This window comes from Sinocyclocheilus rhinocerous, unplaced genomic scaffold (assembly GCF_001515625.1).
Source record: "Sinocyclocheilus rhinocerous isolate Xijiao unplaced genomic scaffold, SAMN03320098_v1.1 scaffold285, whole genome shotgun sequence".
Classification (NCBI taxonomy): domain Eukaryota; kingdom Metazoa; phylum Chordata; class Actinopteri; order Cypriniformes; family Cyprinidae; genus Sinocyclocheilus; species Sinocyclocheilus rhinocerous.
The window spans coordinates 1,236,707-1,248,511 of NW_015630288.1; the positions used below are offsets into that span (position 1 = coordinate 1,236,707).

The 11,805-nt window shown below is 34.5% G+C and overlaps 2 protein-coding genes across 3 annotated transcripts in view; both read left to right on the forward strand.

Annotated features, from left to right (window-relative positions):
• Window positions 1-2,089, forward strand: part of LOC107739983 (UDP-glucuronosyltransferase 2C1-like) — an 18,443-nt gene extending 16,354 nt beyond the window's left edge. Inside the window, exons 4-6 of one of the 2 annotated variants that reach the window (XM_016552251.1) lie at window positions 584-671; window positions 759-978; window positions 1,175-2,085. In XM_016552251.1, coding sequence (XP_016407737.1) covers window positions 584-671; window positions 759-978; window positions 1,175-1,463 — 597 coding nt within the window. In that variant the 3' untranslated portion in view covers window positions 1,464-2,085. Of the gene's footprint in view, window positions 1-583; window positions 672-758; window positions 979-1,174 lie in introns of both variants that reach the window. The other variant, XM_016552252.1, reaches the window with a different exon arrangement.
• Window positions 2,090-8,547: 6,458 nt separating this feature from the next.
• Window positions 8,548-11,805, forward strand: part of ythdc1 (YTH N6-methyladenosine RNA binding protein C1) — a 22,125-nt gene continuing 18,867 nt past the window's right edge. Inside the window, exons 1-3 of the mRNA XM_016552253.1 lie at window positions 8,548-8,757; window positions 9,610-9,711; window positions 10,299-10,591. Of these exons, the coding sequence (XP_016407739.1) occupies window positions 8,730-8,757; window positions 9,610-9,711; window positions 10,299-10,591 (423 nt within the window). The 5' untranslated portion in view covers window positions 8,548-8,729. The remainder of the gene's footprint in view (window positions 8,758-9,609; window positions 9,712-10,298; window positions 10,592-11,805) is intronic.

An 11,805-nucleotide genomic window follows, 5' to 3' on the forward strand; every position in this document is an offset into this window, starting at 1 on the left:
GACCAGCATAAACCAGCAAAAGGACCAGCTTAAACCAGCAAAGGACCAGCATAAACCAGCAAAGGACCAGCTTAAACCAGCATCCCAGCGTCAAAACATACCTAACCAGCATATGCTGTTTTTTTCAACAGGGCTGTTTGCCATATTTAAGGTTATCTATAGGCCCCGTCCACACGGAGACGCGTTTAGCTGTATACGCATAAATTTTGTATCGTATAGGCATTTCGTACACACGGATCCGGTGTTTTGGGAGAGTGAAACCGATATTTTTTGAAACAAAAAATTTCAGATTTTGGATAAATCTGAAAACGCCGCCCTTGCGTTTTCGTGTGGACAGCGAATCCGTATTGGTTTGGCATGTATACTACATCGTTTTGTGTCAGTTTTGTGGTTTCGTGTGGACGCAGATATTTCTTGCGACGAGGGAAAAAAAAGATCGGATAGGGAAAGCTCTGGCTTTGTGTGGACGTAGCCTATGTATTTTACAGAACCCAACTTTTCTATAAATTTACTGCTCAGGTGTTCATATGCTCAGTGTCCTAGAGCAACTGTTAATAAATTCCCCATATGTGCATTTGCACAGGTTGTTTGGCGTTATCATGGGAAAACACCAGAAACTCTTGCCCCCAATACAAAAATCTATGACTGGATCCCACAGAATGATTTGCTTGGTAAGGAAAGTGTTGTCATGTGTACTCATTATACATCAAGAACAATAATTGATGTCATATAGATACAGACTTTATTTGATCTGATAGGTCATCCAAAAACAAAGGCCTTCATTACCCATGGTGGGACAAACGGACTGTATGAGGCTATTTATCATGGTGTCCCAATGGTGGGCTTGCCACTGTTTGCTGACCAACCTGATAACCTAATGCACATGAAAACCAAAGGAGCTGCTGTTGTTCTTGACATCAACATAATGCAGTCTGAAGACCTGGTGGATGCTCTCAAGACTGTCTTAAATAATCCATCGTGAGTTGTCTAAAGGACTTTTCCAGTTAGTTTCCTTAATTTAGAAATAACGCTAAAATGTTTTTTAGTCAGAAGGCTAGAAACAGGGTGGAAAATGTTATTGTATTACTACATTTATATTGAATTTTGAACAAAACTTCACTACAATTATAAATTTAACCTAAAAAAAAATAATTTTAATTTCTTCTCTAATCAGATACAAGGAGAGCATCATGAGACTATCCCGACTCCATCATGATCAGCCAATGAAGCCTCTGGACCAGGCAGTTTACTGGATTGAATTTGTGATGCGGAATAAAGGAGCTAAACATCTCAGAGTTCAGGCACATGATCTGAGCTGGTATCAGTACCACTGCCTGGATGTAGTGGCCTTCTTACTCTCAATTGTTGCACTGATCACATTCCTCGTTATTAAAACATGCTGTTTCCTTTTCCGTAAATGTTTCAGAAAGACTCGTCCTGATGCCAAAGCAAAAAAAGAGTAAAAAAGAGTGAATGTAAAGTAGGTTCCCATAGAAGCATTGCCTTCAATTGACTGTGGTACGTGTGTCACCATCACATGTGTATGATGGCCAGTGTACATTCCAAACTGTATGTTCTTATTGAAATGAATACATGTGAATGTTAATAATTATGTACAATAATTACATAAGATGACAGAAATAAAAACATTTCTTTAATATAATACATATTACTGATTGCTGAGATGTAAACTAAATGTAGGCTCGAACTGAGGGGTTCATTTACAGTCAGTGATGACAATGGTTTTAAATCAGTGAGGGAACTCTAATTGGAGAGTCAGGGGCCATTTATTTACTTCATAATTTTCAGGCCCTTTCTGGTGATCAGAGTCTATTTAAATAGAAAGTTTAAGTTACAAAACAAAAACAAAAAAAACTCCAGCATATTCATTCACCATGACACTACTGGAACTTCAAACAGGACTGGGTTCTATGGTCAGAAAAAAACTAAAAAATTAGCTTTTTAGCAGCACTCAAGATGGGTTTGATGCACACGGGTAAAAAAGTATCCCATAAATATACTGCAGCATCTTTAATGTTGTAGGTCTATTTTTCTGTCAGAGGTCCTGGACATCTTGTTCATAATCAGATACATCCCTGCTGGAAAAAAACAAAACAGTAGAAACCATTACAGAATTTGTAATGGTTTTACGGGTTATAATGGGAATTGTATTAGATTTAATGGAAACTGTAATGGTCCCTATGGGTCTCTACCAGTACTGGTCTATTGGTATGCATGTTATGTCTAGTGGATACCATTAAGGAAAAAACTAACAATAGAAACCATCACAGAAGTTGTAATGGTTTCCACTACAAATACCATTTAAAAACATTACAAACCATCAACTGTTAACCAATAAAACCAGTACATTTAATGGTTTCTAGTGTGTTTTGGGACATATTCCATTATGATTTAATGGTTTTAACAAGCCAGCAATAGAAGACAATAATTACCCACAGGAACAATTACAGTTTCCATCAAAACCAATACAATTCCCATTAAACCCATTACAAATGTTATGAGGGTTTCTGATTTAGTTTTATTTATTTATTTATATATTTATTTGTTTTTTCACCAGTGTATGCACTGCAAACAGAGTATTTGTGTGAAATGTGTCTAGGACATCATTAAACATCCATATTCTATTTTAGATTCAGATTTGTGTTCTTTATTTTCTTTACAATTATCACAGTACAACAAAATAGATTTAATATAGATAGATTTTTTTTTAATATCGATAGATAATATAGATTTTTCATTTAATAATGACTCATAAACTTTTTCTTCAGTTATGTTTTATAATGTGAAGGCATTAAGCTTAGCTTTGGACTAATAAGGACTCTCTATTCAAGATCCAATTTAATAGGCTTACACTCTTAAAAAATATCCAAAGAACCTTTCCATTGCACAAAAGGTTCTTTGCAGCACACAACGGTTCTTTTGGAGTATAAAATGGTTCTTCACACTCAACCTGTTGTAAATATTTTTTTTTTTTTTTTTTTCTGGAAAGTGAGATCAAGTGAGCTAAATTTTCCTGTGTGGTCCAGAACTCATTTTCTAGACTCAAATTAATATAAATAGTACAATATAAAGTATTATTTTGAGTTATATAAATAGTGTTTTGGTGTTTATTAATTAAAAAAAGAACAGTAGTTCTTTTTTATATCTATTATATCTATTTTAATGTTGTTTTACATGACTCAAAACTCTCTGAAAAAGCTCAAATTTCACGTCACTTATGTCACTTACTAGTAGCTATACAAATATGTAGGCTAATTTACAGAAGACGTCGCCGATTTAATTATTAGTTAACAAAAGCAAAGATTAGTATAAAAAATACTGCAATCATTTAAAATTAAATAAAAAGGCTGAGTCTTAAAATATAAAAGTGCCACTTTGTCCCACTAAATTCGCGATTTAATAATGTTTTAATGAGATTTTAAATTGTTTAAAGTGATTTAAAGCGTTCTAATTCTAGATGTTTATTTGTGTAAACGCTGCGTGACTGTGACATGTTTTTTTTATTTAAATGCCAGACATATTACAGCCAATGAACATGACAGTAGTCATTTCCAACATATAGTACAGAAAAATATTGAATACAGACTACAATATGAAGAAAATGAGAATATACAGTAAAAAACTAATACAAGTAAAAATAATATTTACATTTACATTTAGTCATTTAGCAGATGCTTTTATCCAAAGCGACTTACAAATGAGGACAATAAAAGCAGTCAAAACTAACAAAAGAGCAACAATATATAAGTGCAAATGACAAGTCTCGGTTAGCCTAACGCAGTACACGTAGCAAGGTGTATATATATATATATATATATATTATAAACACACACACATACATACACACACAAAGAAAAACAAGTAGAATAGAAAAAATAGAAAGCTAGTGTTTGTTTTTTTTGTTTGTTTTTTTTAATAAAAAAAATTATAAAAATAAAAATAAAAAAAGATGATATATATATCTACAGATAAAGTAGAATTAAAATAGAATAGAAAGTGTTAGAGTTGGAAGGTGGAACAGATGTGTTTTTAGTCGTTTCTTGAAGATGGTTAAGGATTTGGGCAGGTCATTCCACCAGGAATAATAATAATAATAATAAATAAATAATAATATAATAAATAACTAAATAAAATAAAAAGGGTATGAGATCATCATACAAATAGCTCAAAAGCTTCACATAGAGACCTAGTGCGTTTTGCTTTACTGTTTTTCAACCCAAGTAGTAACTCAAAATAATGTTTCATATCTATCTGAAATAACAAAAAGTTGGGTTTTCATTTATCTCATTTCTGTTTATGTATATGGTATTTCCCCATAATCAAAAAAAGATTAACCATAAAGGTCACATTTGGTGGTAATCTTTCTCTATTAAAATAAACAAATACATCTTTCTCAGAAAAATAAACTTCCATGCCTAAACATTTACAAAGAAGGCCTTCTAAATCTATCCAAAACATTTAGCTACACTAAAAAATGCTGGGTTGTTTCAACCCAACTTTGGGTCAAATATGGACTAACCCAACCGTTGGGTTACATTTTTACATTAGATTTTTAACCCAAAAGTTGGGTTAGTCCATATTTGACCCAAAGTTGGGTTGAAACAACCCAGCATTTTTTAGAGTGTATAAATGGACAACATCCTCCCTCTCTCTCTGCCCCACAGAAATCACATCCATCGTCCACATCAGTACGAAACCTAAGAAAAAGTGTTTTAACAGGGTACACCAGATGAAGTATTTTAAAATGTACTTCTCTCACCTTATTTGTTATGCAATATTTTTTAGGCAGCAACCATGCATATTTCCACTCAATGCACTCAAATTTAGAATGCCAATATGTTTTAGAAGATATTGGGCTATAAAGTAATTATTCCACCTCCTATCAGTAGTAACTCCTTTTAATTGCAATATCAGATCTAAGACTCACATTCTCGTCGTTCACATCTCCTTTAAACAGACATTTTAAACCAGATGGAATAGCATCGAACACTATACGATATTCTTTAGGGATTATTGAAATATTAAACCTTTGAAGAAATTAAACATATGTATACAGGTGCCCATTTTCATTAAATAACTGTTTAACAAATAGCTATAATCAGTTCCTCCAGGATTTTGCGATTCTGCGATCGCTGAATTTATGCAAAATCAAGCAAACTCCGCAATTTTCGCAAGAGCTCACAAATATTCGTAATTGCCTCAGATTTTCCGCAGATTTTGGGCTTAGACGCGTCCCGTGATGTCATCGCAACGCACATTCAGTCAAAGAAAGGTTTCTCAGTTCCAAAAATGGAACGAACCGCCTTGCGTTCACATCATGACCGATTTACAAGAGGACAAACTGACAAACTGACATTGGACAAACTAACCGAAAGCGGAACGAATCCGCGCTACTACACTCTAAAAAATGCTGGGTTAAATACAACCCAGTGCTGGGTAGTCACCGCAAATTTTGAGAAAAAACAGAAAGAATTCCCACGAAATCCTGAAGGGACTGTATAATACCATTATCAACCCATTTTTGAAAAAAAAAAAAAAGAAAGTTTTATGTTTAAATGTTATATACCTGTTATTCCAAATTATACATTTGTTTGGAGAAAAATTATGTTTATAGATAAGCAACCAAGAGAGAAGCACCTGCCTGTGAAAATGACTTAGTCTAACTGGAATCTTACTAATTTCAAAATTGCATTGCAACAGAAAAGCAAACCCACACACTTTTTTCAAAGATTAGATTAGGAATTAAATACCAAATTTTATTTTTGTACTGAAAATAATGCTTAATCCATCTATTCTTTAAAATTGTATTTGAAGTGCTGAAATCAAGCACATTTAAGCCCCCATTACAAACCAAATTAGTTAAGGTACATTTTTTAATGTAATGAGATCTGTTTCTCCAAATAAAATTGAAAAGATTTTTATCTACTTCCTTAATTATGTTATTAGGGACTTCTAGTGAAACAGGATAAAGCAGACGAGATAAACATTCAGTTTTTGATAAAAGAATTCTACCGTTCATTTACAAGTCCCTCATTAACCATAAATGAATTCTATTTTTAATTTTTTGAAGCACAGGTTGAAAATTAAGCTGACCCCTTTCCTTTTCATCTTTGCAGATTTTGATTCCTAAATAGGTAACAACATTCATTACAGGGATGCCATTTATATAAAGAAATTGACTTTTTTTCAGAGGGAACAACTCACATTTGTTTAAATTTAATTTTAACCCTGAAACCAATGAAAACGTATTTAAACAATCAATCACATTTTTCACTTCAAATGAATTTCTAACAAATATAGTTGTATCATCTGCCAGTTGACAGCACTTTTATTTCTCTTTCTAAAATTCTGATTCCGTGACAAGAGGATTCACAGGAGGATTATTTTGATACTGGTCATGCCAGGGTTGTAGAACATTAAGGCAGGGATACATGCATAAGTCTGGATATATGCATTTAAGACTTCACTAAAGCAGTGCAGTGTTGCAGTGTTCATATGCTCAGTGTCCTAGAACAACTGTTTTTAAATAAATTGTGCATTTGCACAGGTTGTTTGGTGTTACACTGGGAAAACTCCAGAAACTCTCGCCCCCAATACAAAACTTTATGACTGGATGGATTCCACAGAATGATTTGCTTCGTAAGTAAGGTTTTGTCATGTGTACTCATTATACAGGTGCATCTCAATAAATTAGAATGTCATGGAAAAGTTCATTTATTTCAGTAATTCAACTCAAATTGTGAAACTCGTGTATTAAATAAATTCAATGCACACAGACTGAAGTAGTTTAAGTCTTTGGTTCTTTTAATTGTGATGATTTTGGCTCACATTAACCTAATGCACATGAAAACCAAAGGAGCTGCTGTTGTTCTTGATTTCTATGGATTCCAAGGACCTGCTGGATGCTCTAAAGACTGTCATAAATAATCCATCGTGAGTTAAATCATAAATTTTATAAATCTGAAAAGTAAGTTTAGTTCTCCAGTTAGTTTTGTTAGTTTAGAAACAACCCTAAAGGTGTTTTTTGGCGAGAGGACTACAAACAGGATTGTTATTTACTACATTTATATTGGTTTTGAACAAAACACTTCACCAAAATTTAACCTCAAAATTAATAATATTTACATTGGAGTATATAAATGTACATAAAGGTTTTTTTGGTCACTGGATTACACCAGCCACCTTCAGGATTCACTTTAATCCTGATGTTATAAAAAACACATGTTAGAAACGTTTGTAGAGTTTGTCTTGTGTTAAGTCTTGTATTAGAACGGGTTTAAGAGCTTGTCTTGTGTTGCTTTTCTTCTATAATCAGGTACAAGGTGAGCATCATGAGACTTTCCAGAATCCACCATGATCAGCCAATGAAGCCTCTTGTTTTGTGGTTTTCTATGGTGGTCTATGGTCACATATATATATTTTTAAAATGTTTATTTTTTATTTTATTTTTTTTTTTAAATCGGAGGAAAGACATATATGCCATGGGGGTGTAAAGGTTGAATAAGTATTCCTTTAATGGTTGTGTTTCGCTATGCTGCATTTTAATTATTGTTGTATGAACTAGATAGATGTGTTTAACCTGTGCCATTATGTTTTGTTTACTCCTTTTAACCAAACTTTTGCATTTCTGCCTGACAAAAGATTTTATGCAATTTTTTTTTTTAGCAATTTCACTTTGCATTGAGAAGATGAATCAATATGATGAAACATGATGATGAATCTCTTTTTCACCAACAGATACCATGCTCAGAGAGCAGTGAACAGTGAGTCATTTTGAATAATTTTTAATAATTATTTTTGTCACTAAACCTTTGACATTTGAATGCTTTTGTTATTTTGAAGAGTGCATTAAAGATGATACATAGCCTATATACATTTTGAAATGTGTTCATTCTTATTTTGTGGGGGAAAAAAATAATAACTGTACCTTATAAATAGTTTTTATAGATATTTGTGAACTCAAATTAGGCAATATTGGGCGTCTTTTTTTTTCAAATCAGCAGAGATATTTCTTTTTTAAGATGCAGGGCTGCGCAATGTATGCAGCTGTCTTAGGCCTTCAGTTGAAACAAAATAAAGCATAACCTACCAGGCCAGGGAATAAAAAGCTATTTCAAAACAGCATATGATTTTATAGCATTCTGTAGATAAGCCAGGCTTTTTGTAAATCAAGAAATTGTCACCAAAAATCCTCTCAAATAAATTTTGGGCAGTAAATGGGGCAGTGGTTTGAACATGAGCAAGTGCTTGCTCCTGATTTGCTTATTTCACACATCACATTTGATCAGTGCTGTGATTTTAATGTACTACCTTTATAATTTTCACATAATAAAAAGCATAAGGAATTGTATTTCATTCTTTGTCTAGTAATAATTAATTGTTTATTTTGATTTTCCATAGCCTAAGACGAAATGGTCTGAAATAAGGTTAAAAACAATAAGGCGTAATATACAGCTAGTCTGCCAACCGCTAATAAACAGAAGAAGAAGAAGGCGTAATATACCTTTGAATATTTGGCAACCCTCATTCACTGCGATGCGGGACGAAGAGATCCGCCATTTTAGAGCAGACACATACACACTCGAGTCACAGATCATTTAATGGTGTGTACGATTTTCTAAAAGAACAGGGAATTAATAGAGTTATTAAGAACAAATCTAGAGAGAGAGGAGGGCCTTCAAAGTGTGTTAAATCCACGGGGGCTGAAGATGTCTGCCGACAGGAGAGATGAGAAAGGTAAGCGATGATATTTGTGCCTGTAATGGCCAAACATTTGTTTTAGAAAATAATAATAAGGATTTGTGCTTTTTTTTGCCAGTTATTTAATACAGTTTTCCATTTGCTTATTAATTATGTTTTCACTAAACGAATTTACATTCTCCATAGACACACTCATTATGGCTAGAAAAGCATTTGTTGAGGAAACATAACAGCGATCGGTAGCTTAGCATGATGCTAACTCATGTTATCATGGAGGGCTTTGTTTATATTGAATGGTTTTAGAAAAAAATTTGATTGTTTTGATTTTTTAAAGATATTGTATGTTACTGGTCCAGTTTGCTTTTAGGAAGTCATCTATCAAAAAGAGGTCTGTTATGTTTATATGTAATATAGAGCGCATTATGTAACTTCAGTATTTCTAAATTAACAATGGATGAATTTCTGCTCATGTAGATTTACAGCGTTTGTAATTTTTTTTACATGAATATGTTCATGAGAACAGCTTAATAATAAACAACACTTTGGTAAATTCTGTATCTGTTGTTGTATTAGTATATTCATTTTGACGTGTATACCATATAGTGAATGAACATGTTATGTTTATTGTATTAATACTACATGATTTGTAGTATTTGTTTGTTTGTTTATTGTATTAATACTACATGACATGGTTTATTGTATTAATACTACATGATTTGTAGTATTTGTTTGTTTGTTTATTGTATTAATACTACATGACATGGTTTATTGTATTAATATTACATGACATTGTGTTTCATGTTGGTGTGAGTGAGCTGAGTATGCCAATATACTTAAACTAAAATGCATTATTTGTAATAGTTTTACACAGTGTGCATTCATTTTTAGATGGGGAACTGAATGTGCTGGAAGACATTTTGACTGATGCTCCTGACCAGGACGATGAGCTCTACAACCCTGAAAGTGAACACGATATTAATGAGAAAAAAGGTACATGTGCAAAACACCATTTTAAATCATTTCCAGATCGGATTTTATTCACACTGCATTAGGCTGCACGATTAATCGAATGCGATTGTCATGCGCATTTTGTTAGTAAAGCCGGTTCTGTAATCAGCAAGAAATCATCATCACGTGCTTTCAGATGGAGCAGAATTTACTACACAGAGCCGTAGTTTACTGACAAGTTACGCAAAAAAATCGCAGATGATTTTATTGTGCGACGATTTATCGTGCAGCCCTACACTGCATAACATTTTGGCAGACAATTTACACTTCAAGTCATTTTGCAAGTGTTTAGATTTGTTTGTTCAGAGACTAGTCCAAAAATTGCTTGACTCGGCTGAACAATAACATGGCATGCTTTACATTTTAAAGAATGGAAAAAGCTAAGGAGCCTTTAAAAGAACTTATAAGCACATATAATAACAACATTTACAGGATAAAAGAAATGGCACAATGTGTTACTGTGTTCATATCCGGCAGAACATGTACAGAGTAATCTGAGAATTTGACTGCTGCTGTCGGTGTTCCTGTAAAACTTAACACATTAACTGATTGTTTACCTCATGTCTCAGGGTCTAAAAGAAAGCACGAACGAGGAGACAGCCAGGATGCAAAGCGGCTCAGAGCATCAGGACACACTACAAGACAGCCATTAAAGAGAGCTGCCCCTTCTTCTGGGTCAAAAAAGACAAGCAATCTCAGAGGAAGACATGCACCAGAAGACCTCTATGAAGACCGAAAGAACCATGCTGGAAGAGGTGGTGCATCTCGGGCTGATTTGTCTAAAGGATATGGTGAAAAAGGCCTGTCCCGCAGCAGAGACTCCCAGAGACGGATCAAGCCCCTGCTGCCTGAGCTGACAGAGGTAAGAGAGAACGATTATAACATGAATGTAGTTTTTGCATTTTAAAAAATTGCTGACCATTAATGTTTTCTTCATTTGACTGCTTTTTAAAACCTCCTCATTTATTAAGTCAAAAATGTCATGTGGTGTAGCCATCACGTAAATAAGCTGAACAACATGAGCAAGAATGTGTTATCGCTGTATATCAGCAAGGCATGCCACAGATTCAGGTTATGCCGTTGCTTGTTCAAAATATGTGTCTCTTTCAACCAAAAAACAAAACGATGCCAGGTGATGCAAAACATTCAAGTTTGTTGATAAAAATGTGCCCTTTTATACCTTAATAATAAATGAAATTATCTCTTTCAGACTAGAGAATTGTATCAGTATCTGAGGAATTTCAATGAATGAAGAAAGGTTGAATGTTGTTATGAGTCTTACGATACGAGTAATTTTTTCATATATTTTTTTTTTCACAGTAACTAGGGCTGGGTATCGAGTTCGATACTTTTTAGGCACCGACCGAATCAGCCTCAGCATCTATTTATAGTGTAGGGGGCGGGCGTTTCGGCTACTAGAGAGCGTTTAATTGCTGAGAAGATGAAGTACGATGTGACGTCAAAAAAATTGTTGAGCCGTTTTGGCAGAAGTGACGAACTAAAAGCTTTGAATGCTTATATCTTCTAAATGCGAATTTTTTTACTGTTTTGTAGCACACTGCCTTATAGATAATCTAAAGACTAACATATTGACACTAACACCCAAAAAACTTTAATTTTGATTTCATGGGGACTTTAAGCCTGCAGCACTAGCCGGTGTGTTCGACTAGAAGAGGTGCGGCGCAGATCGATCAGTGTTTTACATCCGCAAGAGCGATTCGAAAGTGCACGGAGCAGTCTGCTCTCTTTAGCTCTTGTGGTACTGTAATACATAGGGGTTAATCTCATCAGCGTCAGTGAGCCAATAAAGGTCCGGGTATACTTCACTTTCCGCGTTCCGTTCCGTCTCGCGCTCAGCCGTGTCCGCACAGCTTTCAAAGTATACTCGACCGCGGATGAGTGCAGACGGACGAGCTCGACACAGGCGCAGTTTGACTTTCGCTCTGTCTCAACTTTCACCTCGCGCATGTGCTGTTGTACGCGGACCGTCCGCACGGTCTCAAAAAATTGCCTGCACACGGACGGGGTGCACGGCTGTCCGCGAGCCCTCCTGATGACGAAAATGACGTAATGTGG